General features: G+C 38.3%; 1 protein-coding gene across 2 annotated transcripts in view; it reads left to right on the top strand.

Annotated features, from left to right (window-relative positions):
* Positions 1–4,213: 4,213 nt before the first annotated feature.
* The window catches only part of frmd3 (FERM domain containing 3), a gene marked incomplete at its 5' end in the record, with an annotated part of 102,446 nt that continues 87,771 nt past the window's right edge, over positions 4,214–18,888 (top strand). Inside the window, one exon of one of the 2 annotated variants that reach the window (XR_013817351.1) lies at positions 4,214–4,405. Coding sequence is in view for 1 of the 2 variants with exons in the window: in XM_079827689.1 (XP_079683815.1) it covers positions 4,301–4,405 (105 nt within the window). The remainder of the gene's footprint in view (positions 4,406–18,888) is intronic. The other variant, XM_079827689.1, reaches the window with a different exon arrangement.

Here is an 18,888-nt window from a genome sequence, read left to right as displayed (position 1 = left end):
ACCTGGATGAGCGAGTTTGGTGTGGAGGAACTTGACCGGCCTGCACCCGATAGAACACCTTTGGGATGAATTAGAGCAGAGACTATGCCTGACCTCACAAATGCGCTTCTAGAAGAATGGTCAAAAATGCCCATAAACACACTCCTAAACCTTGTGGAAAGCCTTCCCAGAAGCGTTGAAGCTGTTATAGCTGCAAAGGGTGGGCCAACTCCATATTAAACCCTATGGATTAAGAATGGGATGTCATTAAAGTTCATGTTCATGTAAAGGCAAGTGTCCCAAAACCTTTGGCAATATAGTGTATATTTGTTAGAAAGCAAGATTCTGAAAGCATCTGTTTGAAGAGGATCCTTCTAAATGGCCAATATATTGGACAAATGTATTTAAGATTTTATTGGCATATTACTGAAGTTGTGTTGTCAGGTCAACTTCTGGGTATTTCTATGCAACTCAGAGAACATGGATTGGTCATTTGTGGGAGGATATTTTTTAGTCAGCACAAAACCACTGGGTTATTTTAAATATTTTTTATAATAATGTAATATTTTTTTATTTGAATTGCAAAATATTTTGTCCCATATTTTTATCTGAAATATATTTGTACAATTGTACATAGAATTATAATATTTAAATAAAAAGTACATTGATTTAAATGTAAAAATAAATAGCTTTTATTTTTTCTTTGAGTGGACATTTGATGTCCAGTATACTGGATTTTTGGATTCCATACACACATTACATGTAAAGGACTACTGTGTAAGCTGCTTCAGGAAATATGTAGGCTATATATCACAACCCATACCCATAGTGCGTAATTGCAGCGTTCTAGACAGACTGTCAGTCTGTGCATCAGTGTTGGTTGGACATGTTTCAGTGACTCTTTCTGCTGGTTACATCACTGCGCCAGGAGGTGGCGACAAGTCTTAATGAATCTTTATATGTCTTTATAAACGAGTCATTGAATTATTCATTTGACCGTTTTATCTTATTTCATGTACTGCTTTTCACATAATATAATATAAAAAAATAGGCATATTCAGACCCTGGCATTGTGTCTAAAATGTAAGTTACTCAGTATTAACTCGGCTAACAAAAATATGTTCTAAGAACACTTCGATAATGTTTTCATTAAGTTGTGGAAATTTTATTTCTGGATGTTCTCGGAACGTTTTAAAAACGTTTTTCTTGGTTTGAAAAAACATTAATAAGGGAATGTTCCATTTTATAACTTTACAAACATGGGAACATTACTTTTTGAATGTTGAATGTTTTGCAACAAGTAGTTAGTAACATTTAAAAAACATTAGACGAATGTCCAACTAAAACCTGTCATGTATCAATAACATTTTTGTTCGATAACACTTTACAATAAGGTTCATTAGTTAACATGAAAAAATAATGAACTGCACTTACAAAGCATTTATTTATCTTTGTTAATGTTAATTTCAACATTTACTAATGCATTATTAAAATCTTGTTAACATTAGTTAATGCACTGTGAACTAACATGAACAAACCATGAACAACTGGATTTTTATGAACTAACGTTAACAAAAATTAACTAATGCTGAACAGAGGTGTTGTTCATGGTTAGTTCATGTTAACTAATGCAACCTTATTGTTAAGTGTTACATTTTGTTCTAACGTTCTGAGAATGTTTATAAAAACCAGATAACTGACCCTTCTCAAATTTCCTGGTCATGTTTTGTTCCCATTTGCTCAAATAGCAAAAGAAAAACGCCACAATAGTGCTTTCACAGCTTCAGAAGTTTTTTTGAGAGTGATTGATAACGGTAGTTGGAAGAGAGAAATATGTTGTTGTTTTTTTTATTTGATGCAAAAGTAATATAATACATAGTCTTATACATATACATACTGTACATTTATATATATATATATATATATATATATATATATATATATATATACATATATATATATACATACATAACTTTGCAGGAATAGGGTCTGTGAAATCTGTGAAAAGGGTCCATTAACAAACATTCTTCTTCATAATATTTATAAAATTACTTCAAATGTATGAATATTGATGAAATGTTCTCATTGTTCAGATCAGCCAGAAAAAAATCTACATCTCTTTTTTGAGTGTTACCATATCAAAAATAATAATAATAATAATTCTGGGAAGATTTATCTGCATGTTCAACAGAAATCTGGTTATAATTCTGAAATAACATCCAAAGATGTTATGTATTTTGAAAAAAAAAAAAAAATGCATCTGTTAATTTTATGAAGAATCTTATGATTTTATTTGGCAAATTTCATATTCATAAAAGTAAAATAAATAATTCTAAACCTTGTTTGAAGGTTGATTTGTATATTGAGTCTCTCCAATGTATTGACAACAAACAATTTTATTCGCTGAAGAGTTGACGTAACTTGAAAAATCTTGTGTTGGTCCCCCTTTTGCTGCCAAAACAGCCCTGACCTGTCGAGTTATGGACTCCACTAGACCCCTGAAGGTGTGCTGTGGTATCTGGCACCAAGATGTTAGCAGCAGATCCTGTATGTCCTGTAAGTTGCGAGGTGGGGCCTCCATGGATCGGACTTGTTTGTCCCCCACAGATGCTCGATTGGACTGAGATCTGGGGAATTTGGAGGCCAATCAACACCTCAAACTCGTTGTTGTGCTCCTCAAACCATTCCTGAACCCTTTTTGCTTTGTGGCAGGCGCATTATCCTGCTGAAAGAGGACACAGCCACCAGGGAATACCGTTTCCATGAAAGGGTGTACATGGTCTGCAACAATGCTTAGGTAGGTGGTGTCAAAATAACATCCACATGGATGGCAAGACCCAAGGTTTCCCAGCAGAACATTGCCCAAAGCATCACACTGCCTCCGCCGGCTTGCCTTCTTCCCATAGTGCATCCTGGTGCCATGTGTTCCCCAGGTAAGCGACGCACACACACCCGGCCATCCACGTGATGTACAAGAAAACGTAATTCATTGAACCAGGCCACCTTCTTCCATTGCTTCATGGTTCAGTTCTGATGCTCATGTGCCCACTGGTTGGCACTTTCAGTGGTGGACAGGGGTCAGCATGGGCACCCTGATTGGTCTGTGGCTATGCAGCCCCATACGCAACAAACAGTGATACACTGTGTATTCTGACACCTTTCTATCAGAACCAGATTAACTTCTTGAGCAATTTGAGCTACAGTAGCTGGTCTGTTTAACGGTACCACACGGACCAGCCTTCGCTCCCCACGTGCATCAATGAGCCTTGGGAATGCATCCATGAGCCTCCATGACCCTGTCGCCGGTTCACCACTGTTCCTTCCTTGGAGCACTTTTGATAGATACTGACCACTGCAGACCGGGAACACCCCACAAGAGCTGCAGTTTTGGAGATGCTCTGACCCAGTCGTCTAGCCATCACAATTTGGCCCTTGTCAAACTCGCTCAAATCCTTACGCTTGCCCCCTTTTCCTGCTTCTAACACATCAACTTTGAGGACAAAATGTTCACTTGCTGCCTAATGTATCCCACCTAACAGGTACCGTGATGAAGAGATAATCAGTGTTATTCACTTCACCTGTCATAATGTTATGCCTGATCGGTGTATAAACTATTTTTTTGTATGTATTGTAAACCCAATCCTTTTAGTTGTCATCTGTTTAGATGTCTTGTTATAGTTGTAAATGTTTGTGTGTGTCCTTAATGTTTAAAAAAAAAATTACATTCTATTAACATAAGTGGAAGAACGTTCATAACTTTGAGAGATCCTTGTCAGAACGCCGCTAGCCGTACAGTTCGTTTGCTGCATATCTTGTTATTTAATATGCAGCAATTCACATTTTAGTAGTTAAATATTCCAGCATTTTACAGCCATACTAATAACTCTACTATTTTTATACAATATTTCCCACCAAAATAGCATAATGTGAAATAAATAAATAACAACGACTTCAAAAGCGCGATCCCATATGAATGTATTTTCCCATATTGTTTTGCTGTAGCACAAATAGTGGTAACTATTAGGCTACATTTTAGTCGGAAACTGTACTGTAACTCCCGTTGTTATGGCAACACATTGTGTGTAGCTGTTCATTACAGGTGATGCCTGCTGATATCGCTGATGTGATTGAACTGATGGAGAGAGGCGCGCTCGTTCGGGAGGGAGGGGGAGAGAAAGAAAAGGGGGATCGTTCTCCCGGTCATATAACGCGACATCTCTCTATCCTCCTCTCCACTGGCGACATATGCGACGCGTAACCGACACACCGTCCACTCTGAAACCAAAGGCGCTTTTTGCTTTGCTATGCGGAACCAAGAGCCATGAAAATGCTTCGATTTCGGAGTCCGAGCATCTCCTCCCTCGCGCAGGAGGTCCAGTGCACGGTTCGGCTGCTCGACGACTCCGAGATCTCGTGCAGCATCCAGGTAGGCTAGAGCGAGCGAGCGCGTGTGCTCCAGTGTGCGCGCGCTCAGTGGTGCGATGCTCTTCTTTATTGCTATTATAAGGACACAATGCTTATTAAACGTGTTGAATTGACAATTTCTTGTTGACTGGCCTCTTTGAGTTGTATACTCGCCTGTAGTGAGTGATGACGCTTCCGTCATGGTGCTCGTTTCGTTATTGCCGTCAATGGATTGCCTGTTAAACAGTTACGCCCTTGACTTTTTTGTACCAGAGAAAGATTCACATACAAAACGTGTTTCATTTGTAAATAGGCCTAATAGAATGACAGAAAAATGCCTGTTGGATATTTTTTTGTAGCTGTGTAATTTAATCTGCAGTGTTTGTGGAACGGAGAACATGATGTAAGGCAGCACGTATGGGTCCATGTGTCTCAGATCGCTCATCTTTCTTTCCAAAGTGATGGAGCATTGCTGAAAAAGTCTTTGATGGAAAACATTTCGCTATGGGAACCGTGTTTCATCAGTAAAGTCAAGTCACTTTTAATTGGAAAGCTCATTTCACAACACAGGGTTAGCCCTTGTGAGATAGAAGTACACTTCAGCGTACATAGGCTACTTATTAGGCTACTTTAAAGGACTATAAACGGTCTTCAGACACTCAATTGTGTGTTATGTATAATTAAATGAAAATATTTATAGTTTAAATTAATATTAAATGCAATTATAATTGAACTTAAGGCTTTATTTTACACTATGTAGGCTACTATGTACTAATAAACAAAGGTACTAACCGAGAACCTATCCCTAAACCTAACCATAACCCACGTAGATACCTTAGTAGTTTCTTAGGGAAGTACACTAAAAGTACACATACTGTTAAATAAGGTGCAGCCGAGTGCTTTTTTGACTCAAGTATTTATGAAATGTCATAAATTACTTCTATTGTCGTTAAATTATGGTTACAATGTAGGCTACTGCCTAGAATTTATATACTTAAATGCAATTTCTTTTGAAACTTGAATGACATGTACTGAAATATATTTGTAATTTAAAATATATTAACTTTAAATGTAATATCAAACAACACACTAGAGTTCAAATTATAATGTAAAGGTACTTCACATGTGCTTTATGTTAGTCTAGTCAACACATCAAAATATGTTTACTTCTTTAAAGCGTGACAAAAGATTACACTTCAAGTGCCCTTTCAAAACAAGCACACTTCTTTTTCACAAGGGAAGGGAGCACCTTAGAAATCCACAAGGACAACAAACCAATGGCAACTATGGCATGGAAAAAAAACTGATGTTAGATGTTAGCACTTAAAGGTTTAGTTCATGTTTAGTGACTAAAAGCCTAAATTCAATCTGTTCATCATATAAAGCGATCAAGTCTCTTCAGAAAATTTGGTATAAACCCCTCAATTCATATGGATAAGTTTCATGATCTCTTTATGAACTTTTTATAGTGTCGAAATGGTAGTTGCGTAGCTGTCAGTGGAGGGACAGAAATCTCTCAGATTTCATCTAAAATATCTTAATTTGTGTTTTGAAGATGAATGAAAGTCTTTCAGGTTTGGAACGACATAAATAAAAATTTTGTGTGAACTATCCCTTTAGGACTTGAATGTGTGGTTATAATGACTTCTTTGAGATCTCTAGAAAGCCAATGGAAGCGCCGCATAATGTCTTAATGTATCGATGATGGCTAAAAATCCTGGGTCTGGCAGCTCACAAAGTTTTGAGACGGAGCCAGTGGATTTCTTCCCATCATGCTCTCCATGTTCCTGTCAAGATTAATGAGCAAACCCATTTCTGGGAAATACTAGACAATGCACTTCCCTTCAAAACATTCTTGGAAACAATAAAATCATTAAATCTACTGAAAATCTGCATGTAGTTCTGCTAATATAAATATAACAGGATCTATAAAGGCCATGAGGCAGCCGTAATGCAGTTATTGTCTTTCAGCTCCACTGCAGGCTTAAGTGTTTGATGATAACCGATGATGATGTGGATGGATGTGTAGTCTAGCTCTTTACAGTATCACTATCAGTACCCAGGCACCTTACACACTAATGTATATGCAGTCTAATGGAAGCCACAACCATTTCCTCCCTTTACTTTTGAGTAAACCCACACTGTGATGGTGAACTCAGGAAACGGTCCTCTTATAGTGGTTCTACCTGTGGTAAGCTAATCCTAGATCAGTAAAAAAGGATAAAAAAAGTTTCCACCAACTTTTAAAGTATCTGTTGAGTCCTTTTCTAATGGTCCATTTATGAATATCTGCACTCAAGGAACTAAGTGACAGAAAGAGTGATGTGCATCCCAGATACGTCTTTCCCTCTCCGGTGTTGTGTTTATAAACTTTTGAGCTAAAGGAAGGAGCGTTCTGTTTGGTCTTATGAATATTTTAGAAAGCCACGAGGCTCTAATGGCTTCTTGTTCTGTGATGGCTTTCTCCTGCATATTTCATGACTATCCTCATAGACAGAGGCTGCACCTCCATCGGTGCACTTTTACATGTTATAAGCACTCAGCTCTTACTTTTTTATCAGCTACACGAGGAGTTAAATGCTGAGTTTATGTTTGCTGTGTCGTGTATAGAGCAGGTCAGCAGTTCGTTCTGGTCCTCGAATTTGATTGGCCTAAAGAGTGCTGATAATACAAACCCCTGACTTTTCACTGTGTTTCCACAGTCCAGATAGACTCAGTCCAACCCAATCTCATGAGAAAACTGTTTTATCTACAATGTTATTTGGACAGAAACGTACAAACCTTTTATGAAGGTTCACCCCTAACCCCATCCCTAAACCTAACTCTCAGTGGGATAGTTTGAAAATGTACAGAAATGATATTGTACGAATTCATAAAAATTAGGCACCAATTTGCCAAAACGTAAAATAGTTACTAATTGCCATTAGAGTGCGTTTGTCAATCTGTGCGTTAGTGGGGATGTTTCAGTGACTCTTTCAGTAGGTTACATTGTTGAGTCATTGAATTATTCACTCAACTGATTCTTTCTTAACACTGATTCATGGGAACGAAACAGCACTACTGTGTGTTGCTGCTTTGACTTTGTTTGGAACTGTTTTTATTGGCAAAAATAGACTAAGTAAAATGTAATTTTGGTAAAATTAACTTCCAAAGAGTGCTTATATACAGACCTTTGACTTTTCACTGTATTTCTGCATTCCAGATAGACTGTCAGTCCAACCCAATCTCTTGAGAAAACGAAACTGTTTAACAAGGTGTCGATTTTGTATGAAATCATGCAATGTAATTTGGACAGAAACATACGATTTTTCGGAAAAAGTTAGTTTGAAGGTCCACCCCACCCCTAAACCTAACTCTCAGTGGGATTGTTTGAAAATCTACAAAAATTATACTGTAAAAATTCATACAAATTAGGTACCAATTTGCCAAAATATGAAATAGTGGCGATGAGTGACTGTCTTTTTGAGTGTGTCATTGAATTATTCACTCAACTGAATCTTTCATAACACTGATTAATTTAGGAACTAAACAGTGTTACTGTGTTTTTATTGACAAAAAATAGGTAGTTTTGTCAATATTACCTTCTCCTTTAGTATAAAAGCAATGTCAAATCACAATCATGCCGTCGGTCTCTTTCATATCTCAACATATCTCATGTGATTTAATGAAACACACGAGGAAGCAGGGCCGACAAGTCCCCCCCAATAATTAGAATTGGCCAAATTGTCCCCCCCAATATTTGAAATTCTTACATTGCTCTCCTGCACTCCATTACGCAGCGCTCTATATGTTAGGATGACAAAAAGGTTTAAAAGTTACATTTTTAGTCCAGTCTGCCTCAGATCTAACGACGCTCGTCAATGTCAAAATTATTGAGATGGCCAATCAAATCAAAGTAGGCGAGGTTTATGTTCTCTTTTGGCTCGTGTACAGTCTTCACACAGACGAGCGAGTCAATCTATCGCTTAATGCCATTACGAGGACTTTATTCTTTCCACTGAAATCACAAAACAAAATGCACACAAATGTGTCCATGCTCTTGATATACAATCGTTAAACATCTTTGACTTTAAAGAAGAAAAAAAACTATATGAGGGCGGATTAGAACCTGTAACCTTCAACACAGTTTACAAAAATTCTACCACCAGATGACAAAGGAATTCAAATGTTATTAGCGGATCTATGTATTTATTCACTAACGGGAAGAATCTCGAGACTAACGATATATTTGACTCAAATTAATGCAAATATTATTTGCAAATAGTCCCAAAAGGATTATTTCCCAACTAGAATTAGACCTAGAATTTCGTTCACTGTTCTGTTTTTTTATGCTTTATGAAAATAACAAAATTGCCCCCCCCAATGTTCAAGACATGGTTACGGCCTTGCGAGGAAGACATTGTGAATGACCACATATCTTGACTTTTGAAAACTTGACTTGACCCTGAAATTAACCAATATTTTGTGCCTAAGAATTAAATTAATCTATTTGGGGCACGTAGTGATGTAAAAAATGAAAAATGAGATGGGAGGAAAAATTATATTTGAATGATTTTGCTTTCTTTGTAAAACCTTTGCGTCCACATGAGAGTGACTGGCAAAAATGTTGCGTTCCCCTTTGAAACGTTGTGTTTACTTGAAGTTTTGTTGCAAAAGTATTGCGGTCTCCTGAGAAACTTTGCAACTCTGTGTTTGCTTACTAAAGCACTGATATATCGTTTTTCCTCCATCCTCATAATATTTCCATCACCAGTTTTGCGAATGGAATTTTTAAAAAATGGGCGGCAAAAGTTTTGCCCCCCCATTACCGTGTCCCTTTAAAAACTCAATAATAATCTTTCTAAATCAGAGAACAGAAAAAAAATGCAATTTAGTAGTATTGCGTGACTGTCATGTTATTCCAAAATGTAATTTTTTTTGGAGCCAAAAATTATATAACATGAAAACAGTCATACCAAAAATGAAAAACAAAAACAAAAAAAACTTGTAAAAATAGCTGTGGCAAGCAGGGTGGGGCCGAGAGCCGCGAAAACTGAGCTAGGCCAGTGGTGCGAGTGCTAATGAACATCACCTGTGCGCCGCACCGGTCTTGAGTCTCACGGAGGAGCTACTGAAGGATAAAAGAAGGACTGATGACAGTGCAAGACGAGAGAGGACCAGGAGGGGCTTTACTTTCATTTGTTGTATGTTTATTTTTGGATTAAAGTTTATGTTGAACGTTTGCCGGTTCCCACCTGCCTGAAATTTAACATTGTTATGTTGGTGCCGAAATCTGGTAGGGAAGGAGGAACACGCTGTCAAAGAGCCTTTGCCTCTGTGGGAAATCCATGGTGCCATCGAGCTGAGCAGAGCCTGCCGCTATGAACACTTGAGGCGGTGGGCTGGCGTAACTTGCTGGGGGACAGAGTAGCTCGCTGCTGTCCGCCTGGTTTGTGGAGGGGAGGCTGCCATCTGAGAGTGAGCGGAGGAGTCGCCACTGCTTGTCTGAGGCCGTCGCTGTCCACCAGGTGGCAGAGGAGTCAGAGGGCTGTCCAGCAAGGGGTATCCAGCGCCACCGAGCTGGAGTTCGCCCAGCTGGTGGAGGACCGGATGGCAGTGCATTTTGGGAACCGGGTCGAGATTCTTTTTTCCCTTTTTCCTCCCTCCCCTTCCCTCTCCTTTTCTTTTGCCTTGTCTGTCCTTACCACCAGGTGCTGTGGCCGCTGTGGGGGGGATTAGAGCGCAGTGTCATGGGTCCCCGGCCTGTGAGGGGCCATAGGGGTATGTGGCAAGCAGGGTGGGGCAGAGAGCCGTGGGAACGGAGCGAGTTTACGTTCACAGTTTATGTTGCCAGTTCCCACCTCCTCCTTCCCTGAACTTAAAACAATAACCTTTTACATGATCAGTACAGATCATATCATAGCCACAGTTGTGACACAACTACCTAACACCCCCCAAACACCTTAGCAACGAGAAGAAGTATGTTAAAATATGCCTTATCAACATAGGAAAACCCTAGCAAGTTCACAGCCACTCACAACACCCTAGAATCATCACAATGAGTTTTGCAAAGGCAAGCACCACAGATTTTTACATTTAGAAAATGCAACAACATAAAGTCCTGGAGCTCCTCCTAATCAAAAACAGTTGTTTGCATCTCCCTGTTTTGGACTGACTGAAACCATGTCAAGGTATGCCCAGTTTACTGGGTCAGTGACATCATTACCAGCATATTTCTATCTTAAAGTTAACCATGTGTGTGTTTTCTTTGAGTCATTTCTCAGTGTTGGCTCAGACATGCAGAGTGTCTTCTCGGTGTCTGAAGGACAGATAGCTCATGCATTATTAAGGCAGATCATGCTCTTCAGTGTGACTGCTGCATCACTCATGTGCTACTGATGCTGCGTTCAGCTTCTGCTGTTCAAGTTCCTTGTGTAGGCAAAACTGGACAAAATTAAGTCACAGAGAACATTTGGGGTGCCTCTTAATGTGAGTCTTTTTCCAAGAAGGAACTTCATCATTTCATAGCCATATAAATTCTGTTTTAATGTCTTTCAGTAATAAGTAACTGGATGTAGTATGGTATTACCATTTTAAACATGCACCATGGCAACACCGTGGTGCTCTTTGAATGACCTTTGCAGTATGTAAATGCCATGTTATATGAATATGGTAATCATTAATGGTATATGGTTCTGTAAAAGAATAATTTTATCATCATAAGCTATATTTAATTTCTTGATAATACGCATGTATTAATACATATCTGTCTTCACTAGGTCTTTAGGTGCAACTTCACTATCAAACCAGGGTTTGATGAAATAAAACTGAATATTATTTATATAATAAATTGTATATAATCTAAGATTATTGGAGTATGTTTATTGGATTATTGGAGCACATTTTACAAGTAAATAATATTTCAGTTTTTCTACTTCAACATTTAATTTAAAGGCACAATTGCCAAAAAACACTAGAACAATGTTATATATTTTGTTAACTTGTGTACTTACATTATCCCAAATATTTCCAAGAATGCTTCAATCCAGAGAAATAAGCTTTTTTAACCAGGACACGGACCATGTCTGTGCGTCGCCTGTCAATGACATCATACTCGCGTTACCCTCGATTTCCATGGGAAACTATGGAAACACCAAAGACACTTTAATATATAATGTGTTTTATTAGACAATTGAGCAACTGTTTGTATACATTCATCAACAGAAAACGAATCATTGTTATATACAGTAGCTCAACACAGTTAGTCTAATAATTTAAATCTCATTTTCTTGATTTACCACGAGTACCATGTTTTACCATAATATCTCACTGCAGTGTGAACAAGTGTCTCATAGTAGCTGCAGAGTGAACGCACAGAGTAGCATTATAAAATAACTTTCAACACACTCAAATGTATCTAATATGATAAAACAGCGCTGTGTTACCCCACATACGCATGAGCAGAAGAAGTGGAATCGCTCATCTGCGGCATAATAAAAGCTCTCATCTCGAACCGTGTGACGCGCTTGTCTGTCATTAGCGGCCTCGTTCCACTCCCACCCAGCTTTATACTACAGTAACGTTAATAAATCTTTAATACATTAGCTTATCCATCAATATGATTTCTGCTCGAGTCCCATCGGAGTCTTTTGCTCTGTCTGTAGAGGTGAAGACAACGGCTGCGTCCGAAACCTGGAAAATGCTGTCTTCGGAAGACACATTTCAAGGCAGGAAGGCACCAAGGCACGTCCGAATCTAATGTTAGCTTCCCTTCCTGCCTCCTGAGAGACCTTCATCTGATCGATTTTTGAAGGCAGCATATTTGTATCCTTCGCTGCCTTTGACATCCGACAATCCTGTGCTTTCCATTCTGTGACAGTTGAGCTGGAAAAAAAAGATGGCGTCCGAAAGTTGCGTTTGCTGGTCAGTTTGTGTGTAAATGTACGTTTTTTAACAACATTTTCTACTTCTGATGTAATTTCTAGCGAGAAATTACTAATGTAGTAATTAAATATTTGTTTAGTTCTCACCATAGCTCTCACTATTTAGCTGTAGATCATTAAACGGTTACCCTGCCTTAGAAGTCTGTCCGAAATTAGTTTTGTGAGGTGCCTTCATGCACAAATGATGCCTTACAAGCCATTTTCTGATAAGGCAGCGAGGGAACGAGTCAGCTGCCTAGGTTTTCGGACGCAGCCAACAACTCCCATGATTTTGTGAAATCAAGGTGTCATCAAGCTACACTTTTGTTTTGAATAAGCGACCTCTAGTGGTGAAAAATGTATATTAACAAATAAAATATTATTTGTAAGTTAAAGCAGGAAAGCAGGAAATAAATAAAAACTAAAACTGAAATAAAAATAAATTAAACATAAATAGTAATATTAAAGGTCCCGTGGCATGAAAATTTCATTTTATGAGGTTTTTTAACATTAATATAAGTTCCCCTAGCCTGTATATATGGTCCCCAAGTGGCTAGAAATTTTGATAGGTGTAAACCGAGTTCTGGCTGTCTGTCTCTGCCTTTGAGAAAATGAGAGCTCAGACGAGCTGATCTGGAATTGTCCTGTTATGACGTCATACCAGGAAAGGTTACCTCCCCCTTCCTCTGCTTTGCCCGCCCAGGGCACTCGGAGAAAATGGATTCAGTTTATCAATGATTCAGTTTGTCGCAATGTCAGCACAGGCTTTACAAACAGACTTTACGATATGGATTCGACAGCACCGCGACAAACTGTGAGTAACAGTGTTCATTAATGCCTGATATGTGATCAGTGATTTCTGTTGTGTAGCTAATCATTCAAGTTCACTCAGACTTTCTTTCTAGATCGTTAAATGATCGCCGTCTTGATGCCCAAAGCGTAGTGCATCAGTGAATCAAGCCAGTGACTAAAATGACCGTCTCTGTTAGTAGCATGAAACAAATCCGTTTTTTAAGTGATTAAACTACAGAAAGCGATCAAAGAACACTCTTTATAATGTTCGGATCAGTCAATCACACGCTGACTGTTGGCTGATCACGTCTACCTATAGGAATACGACGTCTATCACAGCATGCATATATAAGCTCCTTCAGTATTATCAGCAGCTATCGCGTTTCTCTGGAGCTCATTTACCCTCCTCCATCCCCAGCTCCTCCTCTCGTCAGTCAGGATTTGGCATTCTGATTCCCCCTGAATCAGACTAAATTCACGAATTATGTTGTACATTTTAATATTGACATTAATGATATCTGCAATATATTGATGGTTCCGTTCTGTTTACCCTATCACTGTTCGCCCTGCTCTTATCCATGCTAGGCTGCATGGACGCGCAGGGAGTTCTTGCCCAGAACAGAACCATACCGCCAATCCAAATGATATGCTAATTGTCAATCATCTTTTATGATAGTGGTCCTGACAAAACTTTAATAGTATATAAATAATACTAGAATAACTCTGTATTAAACAAGGGATGCATGGAAATTGGAAACCATTATAGAGAAGGTAAACCAGAAACACTTTTTGACTGAAGAACTTAAACTTTATTTAAGTATTTTGGGTACTCAGACCTTTATTATAAAAGTTAAAAGAAAATAATTGGAAAGTAATACTTAAAATATAAATGAAAGTTTTTGTGACATTTACCTATTAAAACACAGTAGAATAAAAGGAGACCAGATGTATTCACTAAGAAGTAATACCATGATATCACCATGTCTTTTGGACACACCATGGTGTCCTTTGAATGCTTTTTAGGAGTATGAAAATGATAATCATTCAGTACCATAGTTTTACCATCTGATACCATCACTGTATCATGGTGCCACGACAGTACTTTTTTGTAAGGGTCATTAAGGTGCCAGTGTGCCGTAGCTTAGTCACATCGAAAATTCTCCACTCACTGTCTTAAAAATGCAGCACTGTCATCATCGATTAAGCATTTCTATTTTTGTAATACACCAAATGCAAATCGCCCCATCTGCAGAAATGTATCTCTCATCTTCTCTCATTCCCTCTTTTCATCAATAAATGTCCGGAGATCAAGAAGGAGAATGTGGTGTTGTGGTGAAGACTATAAATAGTGCTCATGCTATTCTTATCCTTCTCCTCCATGCCCTTTGATGAGATTTTTTTTGTAAGAATTACGGAAGAAAGAAAAAAGAGATGATAAAACAGGAGGGGAGAGAGGGGGAGCAGGAGGGCTGTAAATGAATGACGTCATTGCACTCGTGCTGAATGATGTCTCAGTGATGTGCAGAGCATATGTATAACCGCTGCGGTTCAAAGTCTGTGCCGAGACTGCAACACTTTTTATTTCACAAGCTGTTCCAGTTTTTTTGCTGAAGCACATTTCAATGTGGAAATGTGGAATTTTTGGGGATATTGAAAAATGTATTTGTACATAAAATAAAGAATTTGTTTTTCTTTTTAAATAAGGTGGTAGGGTAGGGTCAGTCAGTCAATATTCTATAGTAATAATAAAAAGTATATTATTGCTATAAAAAATAAAAGTCTATGATATGTCCTTATTTAGATAGTAAATCTGTGTGTGTGTGTGTGTGTGTGTGTATGCGTCTTTGTGTGATGAAGTGTCCTCCCATTCTGTTTGTACACCACTAGCCTGAGGCAGTGCAGTCAGTGGCAGTGTGTGGTGTGTGATAGATATTTTAAGAGACAACAGCATGTTTGGCCAATGGGGATATATGACCTGTTAAACACACAAACACACACTGATACACACTTAAATCTGTCACTCATAACAGCTCTTCTGGAATACAATTACAGCGCATCAAACTCATTCAACTACTTTCTGATGTTCTACATTGTAAATATTATCTACTAAATGCTTTACTAAAATATAAACACTATATTGCCAAAAGTATTGGGATACCCCTACAAATCATTTAATTCAGGTGTTCCAATCACTTCCATGGCCACAGGTGTATAAAATCAAGCACCTAGGCATGCAGACGCTTCTACAAACATTTGTGAAAAAATGGGTCGCTCTCAGGAGCTCAGAGAATTCAAGCGTGGTACCATGATAGGTTACCACCTGTGCAATAAGTCCATTCATGTAATTTCCTCACTACTAAATATTCCACAGTCGGTATTATAACAAAGTGGAAGCAATTGAGAACAACAGCAAGAGTCAATAGCTACAGACCTTCAAACTTTGTGTGGCCTTCAGATTAGCTCAAGAACAGTGCGTAGAGAGCTTCATGGAATGGGTTTACATGGCTGAGCAGCTGCATTCAAAGCGTCAGATGCAGTGGTGTAAAGCACGCTGCCACTGGACTCTAGAGCAGTGGAGATGTGTTCTCTGGAGTGACGAATCACGCTTCTCTGTCTGGCAATCCAATAGACGAGTCTGGGTTTGACAGTTGCCAGGAGAACGGTACTTGCCTGGCTGCATTGTGCCAAGTTTAAAGTTTGGTGGAGGGGGGATTATGGTGTGGGGTTATTTTTCAGGGGTTGGGCTTGGCCCCCTAGTTCCAGTGAAAGGAACTCTATATGCTTCAGCATACCAAGACATTTTGGACAATTTCATGCTCCCAACTTTATGGGAACAGTTTGGGGATGGCCCCTTCCTGTTCCAACATGACTGCGCACCAGTGCACAAAACAAGGTCCATAAAGACATGGATGAGTGATTTTGATGTGGAGGAACTTGACTGGCCTGCACAGAGTCCTGACCTCAACCCGATACAACACCTTTGGGATGAATTAGAGCAGAGACTGTGTCTGACCTCACAAATGCGTTTCTAGAAGAATGGTCAAAAATGCCCATAAACACACTCCTAAACCTTGTGGAAAGCCTTCTCAGAAGCGTTGAAGCTGTTATAGCTGCAAAGGGTGGCTCAACTCCATATTAAACCCTATGGATTATGAATGGGATGTCATTAAAGTTCATGTGCATGTAAAGGCAGGCGTCCCAAAACTTTTGACAATACAGTGTATATTCTTGGCTATTTTTCTAAACATACTTAGGTACATTTTTAAAAAGTGCACTTTGTAATAACGTCAAATTAAACTCATTTGTTGGCATAAATATGAACGCACATGTAAAGTACTTGATTTAAATGTAGTGTGTAAATATTTAAAATTGATATATTTTAAATGTACTTTAAAGTATACGGTACACTTTACGGTATACAACACGTATACGAGGCTCATGTTGGCTCATAGGGACCCAAGTTCGGTTCTGGCCTGGGTCCTGATCTCCTTCCCCCGTTTCCCTAACCTGCTTTCCTGTCACTCTACATGGTCCTATATGAAGAAAAAAAAAGCCAAAAAAAGTATATTTTAGCTTACCATAAATAATTGTCAGTTCACTTTAACCATATTTCAAAGACAATAGAATTATGAAATTAAATATAAAGGTCAAAAAGTCCTCTTAAGTTAAACTATTTGCATTTAATGTAAATTTAAACTGTAATACATTTTCATTTAACTGCAATTAATTTGCAATTATGTATTGGAAACTATTCAGTTTTACTGCATCTTAGTATATTTAAAGCATAAATACTCTTTTTAAAAGTATGCTAAAATGTACTTCTTTTTCACAAGGGAACTCTGAAAACAACACAAAAATTCACTTAAGCTGTCAGTGTAAAATGAATAAATGTTTTATGATCCAACAACAAACATCTGTGTTTGTTCTTCGCCATCCTGTTGGCTTTATAAGAAGTAGGCTATAAATAATCATTTAGTTTTAAAATGCAAACTGTAATCAATAATCGGTATCAATCAATTTAATCTTTAAAGATTTTACAATAATTTGTTAAAATAAGACATATTGTGGAAAGTTTTCTGGAATGACGTGACTTTACTTGTCGTAAATAAGTCCTTGTATGTTCCTCTGCTAATTAATTTCTGTATTCAGCTTGACTTTTAGCCTTTTAACATCCTTAATAACACTGTGATTATTGAAGTTGTGACATCATGCCATCTTCACACCAGTTACATCCCATCCAGATTTGCGCATACTAATAATTTCGATCTTTTCTTATGAACTCATTTGTTTATGCTCTCACAAATTATTCACAAACAGCCAATAATATATAAAGACTGCAAGTCTACATGCATAATCAAAAGTCATATGATGCTAGACTTTAAACAGCATTGCCAACTGAACTGTAATATTAATCATTGCGCATGGATTTATGTTGCACAGAAAATATGCAAAGAGGAAAAATTCATCAAAACACATCAAAGTCCACTTTTCCTTCCAACACACAAGACAGCTGTAGTTGATGATGCAATTATGCTGTCATATTTAGAATATGTTTAGATCTTTAATTATGAATTGAGCATGAGATATAAACAGTGACAGAAGAAAGACTTGGATAAAGGCGTCGTCTTACAGCACCAGTTCAGTTTCACATCAGACCTGTCGTCAGTATAATCCACTTTCCTGTACTCAGGCTTAGAGGGCGAACAGAGAAATGCTTCTATGATTTCAAGATTGCTCTCATTATAGACATAAATGTTGTGCGGGTCACAAGGGTCAGATTCACACCAATATTGGAGGACTATTAAATAGATTCTGAATCTGCTGTCATTGGCGTCACTAAACAAAGTGTCTCACGCAACGAGCACCTTATTTTTTTAGACAATATGTCCATTTAAATATAGTTCATGGTGGTACTTCAATGTTGAATATCTTTGATGGTTGCTTGGACATTCCTTATTAAGGAATTTACATACATGTTAGCTTCATTAAATTAATAGTTCATCCAAAAGAAGATTTTTTAAGAACTTACCTGTTTACCATACAATGAAAGTCAACGGGGTCCAAAAGTTTCAAGCTCAAAAATTTAGCTCGGCATGCAAATCATACAAAATGATTGTATTGCTTCTAAAAAATGTGGTCACATTTACCTTTGTTCAGCGAGTTTTCAAACCAGTTATTTCAACAGTATTCCAAGTGATTGGGAATTTCGTGCAAGAGTTCCCCATGCAGATTTTGCAATGGGTTGTTCAAGTGAATTAATTTCATTGACCAACAGAAAGCTGCCTGCTTTACAAAGGGGACCTATTATGTCCCAGAATGTGTCTGTGAAGTTTCAGCTCAAAATACCCCACAAATCATTTATTATATACCATGTTGTAAATGCCCAGTTTTGAGTGGAAGTAAAAACGTGCTTTTTTGTGCATGTATCTTTAAATGCAAATGAGCTGCTGCTCCCAGCCCCACTTTCCAGAAGAGGGTGGAGCCTTTATAGCCTGGCTCCGCCCTCCTACGTACATCCGCTCAATTTTAATTTTCCTTCAGTACTCCGTCTGGGACTGCGGTATATTCTTAGGTTTTCTCCGATCAAATTTTTACCGGTCCAATCAGCGAACAGAGGGAGTGGCTGAGAACAATGACGTTGATGTTGTGCGCTAGTTTGAGTTGTAGTTCAGTAATGGCGGCGGAGAAAGATGCGAGCGAAGCCAATCATTCCGTTGTGGCACCGCTGCCGAATATCCAGAAGTTAAAGCCAGAGAAAGAACAATCTTTGCTGAGTTTTGTTGGTGGCCATGATGTTGTGGCCCTCCTCCCC

Source organism: Gobio gobio (assembly GCF_949357685.1).
Source record: "Gobio gobio genome assembly, chromosome: 10".
Classification (NCBI taxonomy): Eukaryota; Metazoa; Chordata; class Actinopteri; order Cypriniformes; family Gobionidae; genus Gobio; species Gobio gobio.
This window is presented reverse-complemented; position numbering and strand designations above follow the sequence as displayed.